The 20,863-nt window shown below is 42.9% G+C and overlaps 1 protein-coding gene across 7 annotated transcripts in view; it reads right to left on the reverse strand.

Moving 5' to 3' along the window:
* Positions 1-1,760: 1,760 nt before the first annotated feature.
* Positions 1,761-20,863, reverse strand: part of DPP8 (dipeptidyl peptidase 8) — a 53,434-nt gene continuing 34,331 nt past the window's right edge. For 5 of the 7 annotated variants that reach the window (XM_084640470.1, XM_084640473.1, XM_084640472.1 and 2 more), the window contains exons 13-22: positions 18,660-18,739; positions 15,772-15,924; positions 15,142-15,277; positions 14,401-14,490; positions 13,098-13,243; positions 12,259-12,405; positions 11,182-11,334; positions 8,595-8,737; positions 7,784-7,895; positions 1,761-6,845 (exon numbers count right to left, since the gene is read on the reverse strand). In XM_084640470.1, the coding sequence (XP_084496596.1) occupies positions 6,723-6,845; positions 7,784-7,895; positions 8,595-8,737; positions 11,182-11,334; positions 12,259-12,405; positions 13,098-13,243; positions 14,401-14,490; positions 15,142-15,277; positions 15,772-15,924; positions 18,660-18,739 (1,283 nt within the window). In that variant the 3' untranslated portion in view covers positions 1,761-6,722. The remainder of the gene's footprint in view (positions 6,846-7,783; positions 7,896-8,594; positions 8,738-11,181; positions 11,335-12,258; positions 12,406-13,097; positions 13,244-14,400; positions 14,491-15,141; positions 15,278-15,771; positions 15,925-18,659; positions 18,740-20,863) is intronic. The other 2 variants (XR_014713207.1, XM_084640474.1) reach the window with 2 other exon arrangements.

Below are 20,863 nucleotides of genomic sequence, written 5' to 3' on the forward strand. Positions count from 1 at the left end.
TTAAAGCAGCAGCTAACATATTAGCTGGTGCCGCAAGCTACAGGCTTCTAAGAGCTGGGTACCCCCGTTACAATTCTTGTTAGCTATATTGCAGTAGCATCTGTGGGCCGCGATCAGGGATCAGGGCCCTATTATGCCGTAGGCTGTACAAACAAGGGAACAAAGTGACCATTACAATGAGAAGTGTTGACGCTTTTTTACAGGGTGACACAGAAGCACTCATTAATTAACCCCTTAATTCCTAAAATCCAGCTCCGTATAAGGCCTTTTTTTCTTTTTTGTAATGTGGGTAAAAGAATTCTGGAATGAAGGGGTAAATAAAACCAGTGTCTGTATTCAGAGACTACGCTCCCCCTGCCCCTCAATCCATTTTTGTGGAATTCTTTAAGAGGGCAGGGGAACCCACAGAAAATGTTTAAAACCGTAGGTGCTGCACTACTTCGGGTGCAGGGCTCCCTTCCCTACAGAGCCGTAAAGCACAAATGTGGGGAGGGGTAATTGGCTCAGGTGTCCTAGTGCCCCCCCACCCAAGCCTGAGAGATTGGAGCAAGTAGACCTCCCCTGACCATCCAGAACATTGAAAGACTCTGCACAGTTGTTTCCAGGTTTTCAAGTGTTGAAAGGAGTTCTGAAGAGGGCCTATATTTGCTCCTTTCTCTTTGATCCCCAGCCAGTGACAGTATTGACATGTTGGGGAGGGTTCCAAGCTTCGTCAATGCATGTCCTTCCCTTCCCCTACAGATATACACGGCCACTGTGCAGTGGCCAGGGGAAAGGTTAACCCCAGAGACCAGGCAGCCCACAAATGCTCTAGGAGGTTCTGTGGGACATCACATTTTTGGTTGGCTTAGCCTCCGAAATGCTAAAGGGCGGGGAGGCCTTTCCTAAGGAAGGGAATGTTCTCCTCTTGCTGCACTGGTAATTACACCTTTCACTCTTTAACCTTAATAAGAATCTACCAAAATCCCCAGACATCAAGGGAAGACCTCAGAGAAGCTTGAACTATTTTGGCTACGCCCAAGCATAGTTCAGTGCAAGAACAGAAGCGAGGCGTCCCCTCAAGTCATGCACTTGCAAAGTGTAGCATGTCTTTTCCTATTGCTCCTTCTATGCCCTACAAGATCTGTCCCCAAATTCAAACCCCAGATATGCAGGCGCTTAGTGTACTAGGCACGCAAATTACAATCACTGGCTATCACGCCTGTAGATCAGATTCTGCAGGATGCAGTCACATACAGTTACGCCTGCAAGACCAGAATCAGGCTCCAGCATGTCTTTCTGTTGGCCTTCAATGCCCACATTGGGCCAGATCCTGAGCTGATGTAAATCAGCATCGTACCACTGAGGCAATGGAACTGCGCCAGTTGACAACAGCTGTGGATCCGGCCCATTGTGTTTAACATGACTAATGAGGCACCTTACCCTGTGCTGCAGCACCAGCTGGTGGCTAGCAAGGGCTGTTAACGGCACAGAATCCATCGGCACAGGACAGCTGAATTCATTCCCTTTTTGTTCCAACAGAAAACGCTTTGTAGTTAATCCGAGCCCGTGCCAATCTTCCTATTTACATTGATTTACCTAGTTACAGACGAAGAAAAGAAAATCACTCGTATTTAACACACTCACACAGTTTACATCACTGCCACTCTCCCGGGTGGAATCGGAGTGTGGGGACTTAATTATACTCTTAAATAAACTCCACTAAGTCAAGAAAAGACAGTTAAAAATAGAAAAACATTTAGTTCAATTTATTTAGCAGCATCTTTATTGCAACAAAAAGGATTTGTAATAAAACGCAGCAAAACTAATGTTTCCACTTTACATGATTAAAAGCCATGTAACTAGAAATGGAGGGAAACCCATAAACCTACTGGCGTGAGACATGCAATTTTGTTAATACAAGTCAACGCTTAAACAGCAGGCACTTCATGTTCTAAAATTAAACACCTGAACTTCTACTGTGCAGAACATCAAAGTAAAAACCACAAAAAGACCTGTCCTTTCATAAGGGCAGCCCAAAGCACCCCGGAGGATACAGTACTTGTATTGACAGGGGTCTGGTAACTCAAGTAAATAGGCAATTCAAGGCAGTGTCCTAATCTGTCTGATTTCCCCCCACCTTGTTATTGCCCTCTCAATATTCAGTGTAATGCTAGCAGCAAAACATATTGCTCTCCACAGGGAACACACAGATCAGCAAGAAACACAATCAATTATTTTACTTTGACAGGTTAAGTCTCAGGACCCTATTTTGTCAGTAAATGTCACAGCTGGATTCTTTGCTAGATGCAACACAACACTCATACACAGCTCTAAAGAGTTAAACCTTCAACGTGTCAAGCCCATCCGGAAAGTCTTTGCTAACACTAATCCCAAATACCCCTATTAGCAGGGAATACGTTTTCCATTTTACTATAATTAAGGTACTTTATTTTCAAAGCTTCACATCCTGATCAGAATTAATTGTTTCATTAATTAATATTGGGTAGTAAACTGAGTTTATAAAAATGAAGTAATTCTAGGTAATGAGTAAGATATATATTAATACAAATGATATACTTGGAAATGTGGAAAAAAATGCAGATCACTTGCCCCAATCTAAAATGTTCCCTGCCTTCCCCCTATTCTTTATTAAAAGGAAGATTTCCTGGCTTAAGTAATGGAAAGCACTTCAAAACATTATACCATAGAATCTGTCCCCACTGAGGCAAACCAAACACAATTCCAAACAATGAAAACAGACAAAAGATATGTACACTGGCATACCTATTCAACACCACTAGTCCCTCAGTTTTCGAAACCCAGCCTTTAATAAATGCTCTATCATTTTTCAGCAAACGTTAAACGTGGAATTTTAGTGGTCACAGGATTGGGTGGTAAGATGCAAAGATACCTGCTACCGTAGAAAAGAGATTTACACTCAACACTTCAGGCCCAATCTTGCTATCATATACCACAAGGTGTAGTGGTTATTGCTGAGAGTAACCCCGCTGAACTCAAGAGATATGTCTAAACAGGGATAAAAAACAAAAACTGTGGGCTCATTTGGCTCAGGCTCACAGTTCTAAAAATCTCTGTAGACGTTTGGGCTCAGGCTGGAGATCAAACGCTAGGACGCTCGACATCTACACAGCAATTTTTCAGCCACGGAGCCCAAGCCCCATGAGCCCGAGTCAGCTGACCTGGGCCAGCCGGGTGGGTTTTTTTATCCCTGTGTAGACATCCTCAGCTAGGGATTTATTTTGTGGGGCAAGGTGGTGATCTCTCCTCCATGGAATATTCTGTTCTTGGACTTTCTACCTAGGGAGCTCACTAGCCCTGCTTAAAATTTAAAGTAGCATTACCACTTGGCCATTTTTAAAGTAAGTCCACAAACAAAAACAATTTAAAATAAATCCAAATGTAAAACATCATGGGCAATTCTTCTTGGGTGAAAGTGCCCTCTCCCTAATCCAGAGATTTCTGGACTTGGATTTAGGCAATTCCAAGGATCCAAAATGCTGCAGCAACACTACCATCATACACAGTACTCCGGACAGATACTGTAGCATAGGAAGACTGGCTTACAGCTGGCAACAGATGCAGAATTGCTGATCTTAGATGTGGCTTGTCCCACCAAGACCAATCAGGATATAATATCCTTATCTAGTGAGCAGCATCTCCAGTTTTCAGAGTTACTGATGGACTCACATTTGGTATTTCACAAGGCAGTGCTCATTCCCTATGGACTTGATTGTGCCCCTTTGAAATCAACAGGAGTTTGGTCATTAACTTCAATGGGAGCTGGATCAGACCCCCTATGGGATATGCCTTTCATTACTGTTACATGTGGCAAGCATCCTTCGTACAGAACTACGAAATACTGATAGTAAATCCTTCCAGCATTTTCACAAGGAAAGAAAACATGGAGTTTTAAAGTGCCTGATAGCTGTAAAGGAAATTATTTTTGTAGAAAAGAAAACCATAATTTATGTTGCAAAATAAATAGAGTACATACTTGCTACTTTAATAGTTTTCTGATATATAAGATATATTTAAAATAAAGAGAGAATGCATTATTAAAAAGTTACATGTAAGCAATTTTATCATGTTCAGTGCTAAACCAAAATCTAGACTTGATTACCAGAATCCCATTTAATTCCTTCTTTGCTGTAAGCACTGTTCCATAGAGGCCATTTTGTACAAAAGAATCAATTTTTACTTCAGAATCATATACATTTATATTCAAGAGATAATCTCTGGAGGAAGAACAAAAATACACTCCCAAACACCAGTTAATTTAACATTGAACAAAATATAAACAACCTTGGAAAACGTGATACCATCCGTGTGTTATTTTATACATATAGGTATCTATGGACAGATACAGGGTATGGCTACACAGCAACAAAAGAACCTGCGGTGCAAGTCTGAGTCCAAAGCCTGAATGTCCGCACTGCTATTTTTAGCCTGCAGTGCAAGCCTGAGTCAGTTCACCTGGGCTGTTAGACTTGCTGCCCTGTGTTTTCTTTTGCTGTGCAGACATACCCATAGATATATGTATATATACTACAGCATAAATACATAAAGAACCAGGTGGGATACCATAGTAACAAATTTATAGTTTTTATACTACCTGGCGCATTGTTGTTCTTCAAGCTTATCAATGTACCAGCTTGTCTGTAAATACTAACTACAGCACATGTCATAGGATGGCTGAAAATGACGGCTTTTTCTGAATGGAATTCACTTCAGTTACAATAATTAGCTATTGTTGGTACAGCAAAGACAGTGTAGATATTGGGTTCCTTACATTCCCCCAGTGCCCCAAAATAAAAACCCATAAACCTATTTCCATATGCTGATGGTGTAAATTACAGGACTTAAAATACCATCAGTTCAATTCAAAATAATTGAGAGAGATCTGGAAAAAAACGGTATATGCTTATAGGAAGTGTGTTTGCTTTGACTACCTTTAGCATAAGGCAGTGGACCTGATTCTGCTGACTCTTACACAGCTCTGATATCCAGGTGATCCCAGTGGAGTTATTCCCAGTTAATACCAGTGTCAGGGCCTATTGCTTTAAATGTTAGGGTTCTAGGGTCTGCTGATCATTCATTCACCTAAAAAAGATATTAAAGCACACTGCGACAATATTTGGGTATCTCAAGTAAGAACACAAGCCACAGGGCATCCAATTTTCAAAAGACGAAAAGAGAATCTTGCTCTGCTTCTCTCTCCGGAGCATCAAAATAGAAGGGGAAAAAGTTCTTGGCTTTTTAAAAGAAAGCACCTAAAAATTATGGGAAGTTAACACAGAAACCACAGGCAGAGGTGTCTGGTTTAAAACTAATAATTTGACTATGGAGTTCTAGTTTAAACAACATTTTGAAATTTAAAAGTGTTTTCAAACACTTCACGTTTTTCAGCCACGTCCAAAACCTCACTAGCAAAGAAAATCGTGCTTTAATGTGATTTTATACTGCAGGGTGCTAGCTTCCAGCAGCATTACCTTACGCAACATGGACAAGGGTTTCTCTCGGCGGACAGCATATGACCAGGCTACACTGCAGTGCTAGAGATGACTCAAGGAGTGATGGCGTCTATCTATATATACGGGAGCAGGGTGACTAGGACAATATACTTTCTCAGCACTGATGTGAGAATAATGCTAGAATAATGACAACAAAAAAATTTAATAAAACACAATTTGCATTGCTTCAATGTAGTGTTGATAGGCCCCCATCTTACCAACTCCCCAGTGGACACTTGTACTTGGGTGTTGGAATTTTAAAATCTTAGTGGGGGAATATTTATACACCGACCTGCTGAGATAGGAAAGTATTCTGAAAACAGCCCCAAAATGCACATTGGGTGAAAGTCCATGAGAATAGGCTGTATTGTTAAAATATGAGAAATATATAAAGTTTCAGCTGTTTGGCTTAAAACTAGTTTGCTTCTCAGCATACCCAAAGCTAACTTTTCTGTCCATGTTACTTAAAATACATTTTTCACCTCCCTGTGTGAAATCAGGTACAAGCTGTTTATCACACTACAAAAGAAAAAAGCAGAAGATTTGTACTACACAGAGATGAGCTCACTGAAAAAACTGGCCTGATCTTAGTTAAAACCAAATTATAAACTTCTTCAGGGGGCAGCTAAAAGTTTTTCTTTTTAAAAATAATTATCCCCAACATCTGGTTATATGTCTAATATGCAACTAATTTCCTAATGAGCCGGACATCCCTTGCACAAAACATAAACTATTACACATTACATTTTAAAATGGTATCAAAGTTGTAACCATCCAGCCAGATTTTTGCCATGACGTGAGTGAATCATCCAATATTACCTTGTTGTAAGAAACTGAGAAACACACTGTAAAAAAAAAAAAATACACCAATTAGACTCGCACAGCTCAATGTTTTCAGATGGTGAAGATATGGTGTTGTGGAAATGTGTTACCGAATTTTCAGCTTCTTCCCCAAAGAATTTGCATGGTACTGCTGCGTGCCACAGACATTTGATTTTATTTCCATTTTAAAATTATTAGGCCATTGTACTGTAGTTTCCTTGTATGGCACCTAGTTTACTTAAAAAAAAAAAAAGTCTGCGTGTGGGTGTGTGCGCGCGTGCATATGTGGCAGGCACCAAAATGCAATATTCTGTTCTATTTTCTCTACAGATCCGTTTCCTCGTTTGGTTAAACAGCCAGTGTATCAGAGTTCCACAGAGGTCACAATTACATTGCCTTCAGTGCAGCAATGTGGGAGCCAAGATTCTCTTGCAGATAGTGCAGCAGATGGAGTTCATAATGCTCTCCAGACTCAGGGACCCTTATACTGTGTCTCTCCTGAGGGTAAATCTAAAATATAAAATAAAGAGTAGTGAACACACATGCACACACAACTGGCTAACAGCAGCACTGAAACCAGCTACCTGACACAGGTCAATGATAGGCAAGTAGCTGTGTGAGAGATTAGAGAAGAATGTTTGATATAGAGCAGGGGTTCTCAGCCCTTTCCACATCCTGACCTCCATGTTACAATAGAGGGGGAGGGGGAAGGAGAGAGAGATTCAGCACCCCTCTCCCAAGCAGCAGTAAAGAAAGGGAGGGTAGATGCAACCCAGGATCTAGAGAACCCCATTTGCAGGGAAAAACCATTAGTCTCTATAGTAAAATGCTGGATCAATATATGACTTGAACATTTTTTGTTGCAGTAAAAAACAACAAATACAATTGTCCCCATCTCTCTGATGGAAGGGCGATGGGGAGAGAGGAAAAAGCTAGAAGCAGGTCGGTGTTGGGTATGTGTTTGGACTGCCTCCCCCAAGAGCAGGGCAGCAGGCTGAAAGGTCGAGCAGCATGGTTAGGGAATGCCTATGTTTTCTTCTTGGCACAGGGACTGAAACCCCAAAATCCCAGCACTCAAAGGAGAAGCTTCCCTTTTACAATATTCTTATTTATCCTTAAAACAGAACTTGGTGGGAAGAAACCTACAACTACTTCCTTCCTTTTCCAAATCCAAAGCGAGTGTAAACACAAATGAGTCCAAATGGCTAAACCAAATGTTAACATATTTTCAGCTCAAAATTAGTGTCAGGATGGGCAGTGAAGTGGAAAAAACATTCAGTTTTTAGAGCAAGCTCTTAATCCCCCAGTCTTGTCGTTAGATGTTTATGATCCACAACAGATGAAATACACTCCATGTGTTCCAGTCTGGGTTTCCTCAGCCCTAGCATAAACTCAAGCAGAGCTGAATCATTTTATATCCAGGTTCTCACAGTTTAGAAACCACTTACCTGTAAATCATATGGTTTTCCAGCCCTCACTAAAAAACTCAGCAATATACTTGTGTGTGCAAAGTGAACATTCTCATCCAAGAAACCATGCAACAGCAACAAACGGTGTGGTCTGAGAAAGGCAAGAGAAAAACATTTAGAATGCTTCCTGGAATTTTTCAGTCATTCTGCAAACTGTGCGAGTCCCTTACAAAAATATTAACCATAAAAACACACTCCTTTTGGTTTAAGCAAAACAAATGGCCCAATCCTGCAGACTGCTCTCCAGCAGGAATTCCACAGGTTCCAATGCCAGGCTTTCCTTCCCTGGGAGTTTTTTGCATATACAAATCAGGACTGGGCCTTATATTTGCATATCTACTTTAACCTCCCCAGAAACACTTGATGAGAGAGGATGCTAAAATTGGTTTATATGTGCTCAAATCACCACTGGACACCAATTCTTTAGTAAGATTTTTGCATTCTAAACACATACAAATGGATATGTTCTTACATCTAGGATAAAGCATTTTTATCAAATATAACTTTTTGCCTAGTTCAATGCAGCTCAGACTGAAGAGCTAATTACATAATTGAAGTTATGTCTGCCATTTCTTTATGCATAAGAGATATTCTTTAATTACAGCCAGTATAAAATGGATTACTTGGAAGGGCCGTAATTAGGCAAATGTTCATTCAAGTTTATTTAGTGGTGGTTTAATACTGGCATTTATGGTTTCAGCATTTAATTACCAAGAACTAGGAGATAAAAATGTGGGTGTAGGTTTGAAGGTCACTGGTCGGGGGCGGGGAGAGGGGGAACTTAACTTACTCTGAAGGAAACTTCTCCGCCTGCACGGCCACTGATCCTAGATAATATCCCTGCTCGTTGTGATCAGGGTGTCCCATGTAACGCTCTGTGTAGCCGGTGTCATAGAATACCCACAGTGTGACTGGGGCTCCGGCAACGGCAACCTGGAAGTTCCAACAAGATCAGCAGCATAAAACAGGGATACAGGCAGCACATCTTACTGACAACGTCCAACCGTGATCTCCCAAAGGAGACACTTAACTCCCACGGATATTCATTGTGAACTCCAAAAAGAAACCAATGCAATGATAAAGCCTGCTCTGAACTGCATTGACAATAAGGTAACCAATCAAAAATAAAAAGCAATGATAATTAGCCAACACAAAGCAACAAAGCACCTTTTCAAACTTAAGTGACCTGCAAATGGGCGGCAGGGGGTGGGGTGGGGTAGGGGCGGTGGGTGAATGTCTCTCATCCTCCCTCTCACACACACAGGGCCAGGGACTCCGCTTGTATAACTCGCCATGACCCTACAACCATTTACACCAGCTAAGGCTCTGGCACCAAAAGCCTCTCTTTGGGTATGTCTACACCGGAAACTTCGAAGTGCTGTCGTGGGAGCGCTCCCATGGCTGCACTTTGAAGTGCGAGTGTGGTCACGCGCGAGTGCTGGGAGAGAGCTCTCCCAGCGCTCCTGGTGCTCCACCTCCACGAGGGAATTAGCTCCCAGCCCTCGGAGACTGTCTACACTAGCGCTTTAAAGTGCTCTGACTTGCTGCGCTCAGGGGGGTGATTTTTCACACCTCTGAGCCAGCAAGTTAGAGCGCTATAAAATGTAAGTGTAGACATACCCTTTGGCTTGGTCTACACGTACAAGTTTTATCACCATAGCTATGTCGGTTGGGGGGACGGAGGGACTGATCTTCTACTGACATTTTCATTGGGTTTATACCAGCTCCCCAAACCAGCATAAGAGGTACCAGGATAAGCACTTTTATACCTATATAACTGCATCCGCATTAGCTATACTGGAATGACCATACCAGCAAAACCCTCCCAGAGTAGAAAAGGACTTGCATTAGAAATTTAAACCCTGTTCATCCTTGAAGGCCCTTTGGATGAACAAGGGACTATACTGAAGAAGTGAAACCCGAGCGAGAGGGGAAGCAGTTATTATTGAGACCAGTGAAAGGTCTGGTTTTTCTCTGCAATACCTCTGTCCACCAAATGCCTGACAGATACCTGGAAGAAAAAGCTCTCCAGGATTTGACAACCCCAGGCTCTTCAGTTAAGGGCTGAGATAGCTACCACGCCACATGTCAGGATGCTCCAGGGAAGACCTCCAACAAAACCAGGAAAGAGACTTGACATTGCAAATATTTTTTGAAGGTAAAATAAATACTTTAAAGGTCTTTCAGGCCTGCTTTACACATTGCAATGAAGCAAAAAGAGCCACAAAGAACAAAATGCATGCTGTTAGTTTGAGATGACAATCAATAATTATAATTGTATTTTGCACTTCTTTAGCACCTTTCGTCTAAGAACCCTCTAATGCCTTGACTAGACACAGAAGCATCACTTTAACAATACCAGTATAAAGTGTATAACATCCCTAGGGCTTGGCTACACTTACATTTTATAGCGCTCTAACTTGCTGGCTCTGGGGTGTGAAAAAATCACCCCCGAGTGCAGCAAGTCAGAGCACTTTAAAGCGCTAGTGTAGACAGGCTCCGAGGGCTGGGAGCTAATTCCCTCGTGGAGGTGGAGCACCAGGAGCGCTGGGAGAGCTCTCTCCCAGCGCTCGCGTGCGACCACACTCGCACTTCAAAGCGCAGCCGTGGGAGCGCTCCTGCGACAGCACTTTGAAGTTTCCAGTGTAGCCATGCCCCCAGTGTGGGTACAGTTATCCCAGTACAAAGGTACTTTACACTAGCATAGCTAATCCTGTATTGGAAGGGGAATAACTGGCTATACCAGTATAACTGAGTCCACACTAGGAGATGCATTGGTATAACTATATCTGTTTAAAAAAAAAAAAATCAAATCACACTGCAACCAACAGTTATACAGAGACAAAATCTATAAACAAACAAAGCCTAACTGCTTTGCAAACGCTAACTGACAATCACAATATGCTGTTGTATAGGAACATACCATCCTCGTATTACAGACAGTAAAACAAAATGACTTATTCAAGGTCACACACAGTCATATCCGTTTACTGTAATATGTCCTGAAACTCAGATTAAAAATATATGGTACCTTGAATTTGAAAGCAATAATTTTATAACGTAGTGAATATTGTCTATATTCAAAAAAATATTTAAGTACAAAAGCTTGAATTCAAATATTTTCAGCCCCATACCAGGTAGAAATGTACTCTGGAAATGGAAATTTACTTTGTGGTAACTTTGTTATATCCTATGCCCCTCCACTGTTTGTATCTTGGGATGCAATAAAAACCAGACTATTTTGCACATGCATAGCACTCACTGTTTACAGTTCAAAAATCTTGTATCTACAAACACACGTGGGACATGGAGATATACTTTGATTAAGAAACATCCTTCCTGTGCCACAGAAATAAGCCCACGATACATTAACGTACCCTGAAGAGGTCTGACCTCTGCATTAATGCCATCAGAGACAGGTATCCTCCATAGGACCAGCCATGAATGCCAACTCGGTCTAAATCAATGAAGTCATACTGGGATGCTAAATACTGCAGCCCTTCCACTTGGTCATCAATTTCTATTTGACCCTGTTGGATAAAGATTTTTTTTTTTTGTTAGTTCTTGACAAAAGTAAGATTCTCAGAGTTTCCAAAAAACAATCACCTTTGAATATTATGATTAATGATTTCTACTGCAGTACTACCTAGGAGCCCCATCCCAGGATTGGGCCCCCACTGGGCAAGGTGCTGCACAAACACAGAACCAAAGGATTGCTCCTTCCCCAGAGGGCATGTAAGGACACATTCCCTCCACCCCGCTCAGCTTCCTCAGGGGAAATGTTCACAGGTGTGGTGTTCTGGTCTGTGGTGTTCTTGTTTGTGGAAAGGGGACTTCCTTAACCTCAGAGACAAATTCCTCTACAATATCTAGGGCCAGATTCTGGCTCTGTGCATCAAACTGGCACAACTGCCCCCCTCAAAACACATGCACATCATCCCTGCAGAGCAACACAAAGATGGCACTTCCTTCCCCTCCATAGCTGGCTGAGCAGGTTTCCTCTACAAACAGGACCCTAGGAATCGCCATGCCCCTAGTGCAGCGATCCATTGTCTGTCTGAAGGTATCCCACCTTTGCATGGTCAGCAGGAGCGCGTTCAGAAATTCCACAATGGAAAGTTAGGGACTAACTCGCTCATGTCAGAGGTTGGCTTACAGCCAGTTAGATCCCTTATATATTTTATATCCTCTCTCACGATCCGTTTTCCTGCCCAGTTGCATACCAGCTGGATGTGTCCACCCCCCTCACAAGCCCAGGGAGTGGAAGGCTCTACAGTTTTGTGTAAGAAGCACACGAACCACTGCCAGAGTACTACGGCAAGCTAGCACATTAGCCTTCTTCTGTAGGATGACACACCAAGACTCGCTCCCCCCGGCTCCCCATCTGAAAGCCAAGGAGCAGGCTGCATTGCTCAGAACCACATTGGGACACTGGCATACATCCCACCACTTACCATTTTGTATTTAAAGGCCCCTTCAAACTTAAGCCCTCGGTGGCAGGATCCCCTGTTGTCAATTACAACAACTACGTAACCCAGCGAGGCCAGCGTGTTCAAGCGAAAATACTTGATTCCTTTAAACCGATTGTTCACCAGCTGCACCTGGAAATATTAACAGAGCAACATCAGATAGACCACTGGAAATAAGTGAAAGGGGCTACAAGCTATAGAACTGACTGCTCATCTCTTAATGAGATTCAGGATTGTTTGGTAATGTCCCCAGTGTCTCAGCTCAAGTTACGCACACACTGAATTCACCCCCTCATTGTGGGTGCTGCGACAAAGCCAGGAGCCCTGTCTTCGCACCTCTCTTTATGCACGTGTGCAGTGATACCGAGTTCTCCTCTGTAGGGATAAGGGCCAACCGGTTCTCCTCCCTTAGCCTGCCCAACGTCTTCCCCTTGAGACTCACAGATCAGGTTCAGTGCTGCTCAGCAGCCTTCCGAAATTCTACTCATCCCCCTCATCCAAGGAGAGTTTTTCCCTGCTCCCAGGTATATGAAATATTGGGTTTTCCAGGGCCCAGGTAAATCGGTTTGTGCCTGGGATGGTAAATCCTCATGGTGATTTGCAAGGCTGCAGTCCCACATTAGATTTATCCCTCCGACCGTACTACCTTGAAGACGGTGTGCATTTCTCCCCCACCAGTAAAATGAAGTTACAGAAAATGCTTTAAGTCCGTTTCATAGTCACTCAGGGTCAACCCCGGCCCCCCAGTCCCAGCTCAGGAACAGCAAGTACAAGAAACAAAAATTAGCAGGTATTTCTACCAGCCTCTATTACACTGCGCTCACCTGCGGCCCTCCATATATGAAGAGCACTGTGGGGTATTTCTTCCCAGGTTGTAGGTGGTGAGGTTTGTACATCATGCCATACAGTGTAAAGCCTGAGGAACTCTCAAAGGAGAAGATTTCCGGGGGAACATAGTCGGGAAGAGGACCTGCAGGCAGGCAAGAAGAAATGGGCCCATTTTAACAAGGACCTGATGGACAGAGGGAGCTCACAACCCTGCCCACACTACAGATGATGCCAGCGTGAGGCAGGATTGTTGTCATGTGTCTTATGGCCAGAAGGGACCATTGTGATCATCTAGTCTGACCTCCTGTATAGCACTGGCCATAGGATTTCCCTGGATTAATTCTTTTTTGAACTATAGCACATCTTTTAGAGAAACATCTAATCTTGATTTAAAAACTGTTATGAAGACTTCACTACAACCCTTAAGTAAATCATTCCGGTGGTTAATTACCCTCAATGTTAAAGATCTGTCCCCTATTTTTAGTCTAAATTTGTCTAGTTTCAATTCCCTGCCATTTGATCATGCTACACCTTTGTCCGCTAGATTGAAGAGTCCACTATAAGAGTTTTGTTCGTCATGTACATACATGTTTCTGGCATAGTTCTAATGCAATTTCTTCCAGGTCCCCCATGTCCCAAGAACTGTGTTAAAAAGTCACTGAGAGGAAGCTGGCACTACAGGAAGGATGGGAAGGGGTTTAATTTTGTCTACAGCACACTTAACACTGGAATGTCTGCAACACGTAGGTCCAGTGCAGGTCCAAACCCTCACAGAGTTCAGGGATGTTTGGATCTGTGGGTTTTCATTAGGCCCATTACTAGCTAGTAAGGTTCTCATTCACAGAAAATGTTCTGAGTCAGGGATCCTGTGCTAGATGCATTCTAGGAAGGTTTCAACCCCAGCAGGGCCGGGGTGAACTCTTCAACTCTTTTTGGATGTCTACACTGCACTCTCAGAATGTGCTCGCCACTTGAGCTGACTTACTTGAGCTAGGTCTAAACAAGCTAGCTCGGGTCCCAGAATGGAGAAGCTGCAGCTGGACAAGACTCCCTTAACTGAGCTGATAATCTTCAAGCAAGAAACAAACTTAGCATAATTTTTCTGCAGGGGAGAGTGGGGCACTATTGGAATCACCTGCTTCTAAAATACATTTAAGATGATTATGAAACAGAGAAAACTTCCTGTGTTACGCAAAAAAAAAAAAAAAAGTATGCATTCAGTCCATGTTCTCTATGAACAATTAGTTTTAACTCAGATCCCTAGGTGTTGTTCTGCCCTAGCCAGTTTCTTACAGTTACCTTGGCTAAGGCACTGTGGGTGAGGAGCGTCGGAGGCATGATCTGTGCGTCTGAGTCGGAACTGAGACTCCCCCTCCTGCACGCAGGCAGCTGGTAGAGAAGGAGCAGCTCAATGAAAGAAATCATCTTCTGACCAAAGTACAGCACATCGAGCCAAATTCAGCTGTCACATCAGCGTACGCTAAGAATCACTCCATTAGTCTCTCAGCATGGGCTCCGGATGGACAGCAGCGAAACAGCAGATTTTAACTCATCGCCTAAACGCCACTTGGCCATGCAGGTTGTTAACCAGCCCAGAAACTAATTATGCACATCATTATCTGCAACAAGCTCCAAAATAAAGAGCAGACTTTGGTCATCCACAAGGTACAAAACTTGCGGGGACGCCCCCTTCAAATCTAAGAGTTTTCTGAGTACACGTCCTATTAGCCCTGTACCCTTCAAATGGTTTGGAACAGCACTTACAAAACAACAAGTGTTTTGTTGATAAGGCCCAGCAATATATTCAAACTTATAACAGACTTGAATACTACGGCCAGCTACCCCCTCCAGACGCCAGCACAAAACCAAAGGCCGATCCAGCAATCCTTGCTCGTCATACATTCCCACAGGAGTAAGAGCACCATGATTTAGCCCATGAAGAGGAACACAGAGTACTGATGCTACAATAAACATGTAGCTAGGAGTCTTGTGATTGGGAATCTTTGAGGCAGAACTGTAAAGGAGAGCCGAAGCGATTACCTGCCGAATCTAGAATCGTGGCCCAGAATTCCTTCTTTCTGTGAGCAACATCATCTTCAGAACCAGTCAGCCTGTACAGTGACACACAGTGCGGGTTCTTCTGGTTACTGAATTTACTGATGAACATGTCACAGTCCTACACAGAGATGACAATATTTTCTTGAACAACACAGTGAAGAAACACGAGCCCAAAGCTCCTTTACTTGTGCACTTAGAGCTCTCTGAAGAAGCTCGGATCAAATAAAAATTAGGAGTTCCAGCTCTTGTGAGAGGGGAAATAGCCTTAGAAGCTGCAGTTTTACTCAGTTACAGGCAGCATAGTAGCCACTAGGATGTTAATATTCCAAATTTTCTGCCAGACACTGAAAAATGCACCTGAAAATTAGCGGTGGCATTAGTCTATGTCTGCAAGTTGGCACTGATTCTTGCCATTCACCAGGTTGCACACCCAGAGGTCTGGTTTCTGCAGTTGCTAATATATGCCCCCATCCCTTCACTCACGGGTTTTATAACAGATTTAAAAAAAGCTGAAGCCAACTTCCATATATCTGAACACAGCTAGCGCAAGGTGTGACAAAAACCACCAAGCACAGCCCTTCCCTAGAAGAGGGTCCCTCGGAATACAGATACCTGACTAATGGAGCAGGCGTGAGAGTAGCTACGGTCCGTCAGTCGCTTCACCTCCCCAGGATTCTTGTAGCTAACGACATACAGGTGATGCTCTAAAGGGGAATCCTTTGTGCCTTCAAAATACACCAGTTTTTTTGCTTCATCCACGTGGATCTGCCAAAAAAAACAAACAAACCCCAAACACAACCTCAGTCTGTACCAGTCAAATCACTGAGCTATCCCCACAATGATGCCCAGGACTCTCCGTCCCCATTTCCCAAGGTGATTACAGTCCATTTAGAGCCCAGCAATGGACAGAGCTAGTTCAAATTAGCCCTTCCAATACACACAACTTTCCATTTGTCAACACTAAATTTCATTTGCTACCTTGCTACCTGGTTTCCCAGGTCTGTCAGGTCCCTCTGACCTTCCTTATTTTCTCTGGTCTTGATTATCCTAAATAATTCTGTGTCACCTGTAAATTTCTCCAATTCACTGTTCACTCCCTTTCCCATATTATTAATAAATATATTTCACAAACAGAAGCCCCAGCATGAAACCATGGGGGCACCTGTCTTTAAACCTTTTGCCATGGTACAAATTGACCATTTTTTCCTACTTTTTGACTATATAACAGGAAACAGTTTCTGATCCATAACAGTTCATCTCTCACCCTATGACTACTTTGCTTCCTTAATAATCTCTTGGAAGGGCCTTTATCAAAGACCTTTTGAAGGTCCAAACAACTGTCAACTGGTTCTCTCTGATCTACTCTTTTATTGACACTCAAAGAATTCTAGTAATTCAGAGAATTGTTTTCTTTTACAGAAGCCAAGCTGGTTAGACCACTGATCATACTAATCCAGGTGTCCTGTAACTATTTTTAGTAATTATTGCAACCAATTTCCCTGGTGCTCAAGTAAAGCTGATTGACCTATAAAACCATGATCACCCCATGTATCTTTTTCAAAAACAGGCAAGACAATTGATAACCCCCCCACATCCTAGAGTACAGCTGCTGATTTTAATGAGCGGTTGTATATTTTTTCTTAGTGGCCCAGCCACCAATTGCAGCAAAAACTGTCTCCAAACTGAAATAGTTGTGTTACCAAGATTGCTGTCCCTTACATAAACTACAAGTATTTCAGCTCTACTCAACTCATTTCAATGTACTCACGCTTATGGTTTATTTTTTTTAGATAACAGAGAAACATGGTCAGACCTGAGTAGCCACAGACATCGCTCACTCAAACTCTTTAACATTTAAAAAAAGAAGCAATTAGAAAGTAGGGGGTATTTTATCCTAGCAGGAGGAATTCCATGCAAAGTCTCAAAAGTGGACCTGGAGACACAAATATTGGGCCTCCATAAAAAGGAGAAAGAAGAGGCCAAAGCTGAAAAGAGAGCAGTGCTGCCCAGGTGTGTGTTAATCCCTTTGAAAAAAAGAGTCCTCAGATACAGGACAGCAGCTGGATGCTGGGGCTTCAGCCCTTCCATCCTACTTCTCATGGGATGCTTGGAAATGTTCCTTCCATCTACCTGCGATGCTACTTCTCTCCCCCCTCCACCTCCCTACAGGTCCATACTTCATTATGAGCCTCTTTACTAGACAGTGGCAAACTCCTGAGAAACAAAGAGCACAAAGCAAAAGAAATCATCAGCTAGAGATGCCTCTCTGTGCTGCTCATCTCCATTATCGAAACCAGAGACTCAGGGCTGGAATGGTGAGTTAAATAATGAGCTCAGAGGACAAGCTGCACCTTTGCTAACATTAAAAGCAAAGCAGCACTGGCTACTTTTGCTCACCAGCTGAGCCAATCAACCACCCCCACTTTTGTGCTTAAAGCTGCAGCTTGACTGGAGACCCAGTTCCTCTATTAATTCGCTAGGGTACTATTCTCCCCAGGCAGGCTGTCCGCATCCACAGCCTTCCATTGGGCTTTAGTGGCTAAAGAGTGCCTAGTCCTGAAAGGCGAACAGATGTGAAGCACAGCCCTCACGCTGGCTCTTTGTACAGGGGTGAGTTTAACCCAGAAATGAATAGAAGCTTGGGCAGGTTTCTCCGTGTTGCCCCAAACCTGACCTCAAGAGACACCCCATGTGTGAGAGAAGGTAACTCAGTTTCCAGGTCCCCTACAATCTCTTGCACCTCTGCTGCATCATATATGTTTGCAGTTATGTGGATTTCCATGTTAATTTTCTGATGTGAGAGGTCTGAGTACGGGCGTGAAATTAAGGAGTTTGCAAATAGCACTTTTTATTCAGCAAACAGAAAGGTCACAGCCTGGGCCTGGACAGCTGAAAGACCTCAAGCCATTCCAGGCAGCTTTTCCTTTTCTCAGCCTCTCAGCAATCCTGCTCTTCACAGAAAAGACAATACGGGCGCATCTCTCCTCTCACAAAGAGTGGGCTGCATGGCCAAGACACCAGAGCAGAGCTACATGAGGAGTGTCCAGCCTGCACCTTCTCCCCTGCCTCCAGAACCAAGTGTGTGACCTTCAACACATGAGAGGTCATTCCCCTAAGAAGGGAGTCCCCAGATTGTTCCCAGAGCTGTTTCCCGTTTAGTGAGATGCTCTGGCAGGCACAACACCAAGATCAAATTTACAGGTTTTAAGGCCAGAAGGGATCATCATGATCATATAGCCTTGCATAACACCAGATAAACTGAGGTGTCCTCCATACAGCTCTACCATTCTATCTAGATCCTCACCTTGCTGTTCCTTAGACATGACTGGTGCCCTCTGTAGTCAGAAGAGGGTAGCTGTATAGTCTGGCAAGATAACCAGGAGGCCCATGATGAACTCTAGGACCTAACTAATTTTGTTTGTTATCTAATCCAGAGTTTAACCCAGGCTATTTTACAGATACAGATCTTCATTCAAGAAAAGTAAAATAAAGGGACATACGTTGGAACCATGTCTACCAAGTACTTCCCATTCTCCACTGGTAATTGCTAATTCCTCTTTGATGGGACATTTGAAGTCACCTATAAACAAAACATGTACAATTAGAGATTTTATACTTTTCATCACAACAAAGCCTCTCAAATAGAACTTCACCTTTCAGGCTTTGCTTGCTTTAACCGAGTCACAAACTGGGCTTGGGAAAGAATCACTCCCCTGCCACTCTCGAGCGCAGCGTTACACAGCTGGCCCGAGTGTTCCAGGAAGAGATCACTAACATACTGGGGAAAATGTCAAGAATTCTCAATTCAACAGGTTCTCCCTATCTCGTTCTGCATCCTTCAGTGTTTCCTTTTCCCATCACACTTGCACAGAAAGGCAGGTTTCGAACTGAAATATGTGAAACCTGATCTATAGAATTGGTAAAGGTAAGGTGTTAAAAATGAGGGATTTTTCTGGAAAAAATAGCACCATGTTTATCAGGTTGGCTCACTTTCATTCAAAAGGAAGTTCTATTTTGTGTGAAGCTGCAAAGTTGAAGGATTTTGCAAAAATCAAATCGAAGAGTAAAACTCTGAAATGTCAAGATTTTCCAATTTCCCCAAGAACATTACACACAGCTTTATGTTAAATGGAATCTTGCCTTCCTCAGAAACATGAGCAATTTGCCACTTTCAGAGGTAGGAAGTCAGGCTAGACAGACCAACACCACTAGAACAGTTACTAGGTGTTTAACCACTATAGGAATAATGAGTTTTATTTCAAAAGGGGATTTTGCCTTCTGGAAAAATCAACTGCCTGACACTGGGATGCTATAACTAGTAAAATGAGATGCATATTTCTTTAGTATGCAGGGCTTAGCATGCTGTCCTCACATAGCAAATAGATCAATAGTATTGTAACTGCCTCCAGGCACAGGTTGCAATATAGGAGTTTAACTGAAAGAATAGTCAGTGTAGCAAGATGTGCAAGGGTTCTGTACATAACTGTACCATACACCTGCCTGGGCCAAAGTTTGACCTAACCATGCAATTAACTTTATTTTATTTGAACTGAGTGTTCCTGTGTTTCCATTTGCAGCAGCTGCCAGTATTCTTCTTCTGTTAATTTCTCTGCCATAAAAACTTAAGAACGGCCACACTGGGTCAGACCAATGGCCCATCTAGCCCAGGATCCTGTCTACTGACAGTAGCCAATGCCAGGTGCCTCAGAGGGAATGAGCAAAACAGACAATTATTGAGTGATCCATCTCCTGTCGTCCAGTCCCAGCTTCTGGCAGTCAGGGGCTCAGGAACACCCAAAGTATTTTGGCTAATAGCCATTTGTGGACCTATCCTCCATGAACTTATCTAATTCTTTTTTCAACCCAGTTACACATTAGGCCTTCACGACATCCCCTGGCAATGAGTACTACAGGTTGACTGGGCGTTGCGTGAAGAAATACTTCCTTTTGTTTATTTTATACCTGCAGCCTGTTAATTTCATTGTGTGACCACTGGTTCTTGTGTTATCGAATGGGATAAACAACACTTCCCTAATCACTTTCTCCATACCACTCATGATTTTATAGACCTCTATCATATCCCCTCTTAGTCTTCTCTTTTCCAAGCTGAACAGTCTGAGTCTTGTTAATCTCTCCTCACATGTTCCATACCCCTAATCGTTTGTTGCCCTTCACTGAACTTTTTCCAACTCTAATATAGCTTTTTTGAGATGGGGTGACCAGAACTGCACACCAGTATTCCAGGTGTGGGTGTACCATGGATTTATATAGGGACATTATGGTATTTTCTATCTTATTATCTATCCCTTTCCTAATAGTTCACAACATTCTGTTAGCATCTGTCCAAGCAGCAGCCTCCCCGATGCCTGCTATAACGGACACAGCACCATGAATAGTCTTTGTTAGAGCCAGCACGCTGGGTATAGTGGTGTGGTCTTTATTCCCTTCCCCACCCTAAAAACAGGCCAATTTTTGGCCCCAATCAGATATTCAATATTTCTAGGCATGAAACCCAAGGCACATCTTTCTACAGTGTGGTGTGTTCTTTACTTTAAATCTTTATATTGAAATCTGTGCCTAGAGGCAGAAAGGAGAGTGTTGTTATTTTTACACATTACATGCCAACAGTCCGTGCACAGCCCTGTGCACCAAAGAGCTTTACTACGTGGAGACCACAGATTTCACACACTTTATTTCTCCCTTT

Source organism: Lepidochelys olivacea (genome assembly GCF_965140295.1).
Source record: "Lepidochelys olivacea isolate rLepOli2 genome assembly, chromosome: 10".
NCBI lineage: Eukaryota > Metazoa > Chordata > Testudines > Cheloniidae > Lepidochelys > Lepidochelys olivacea.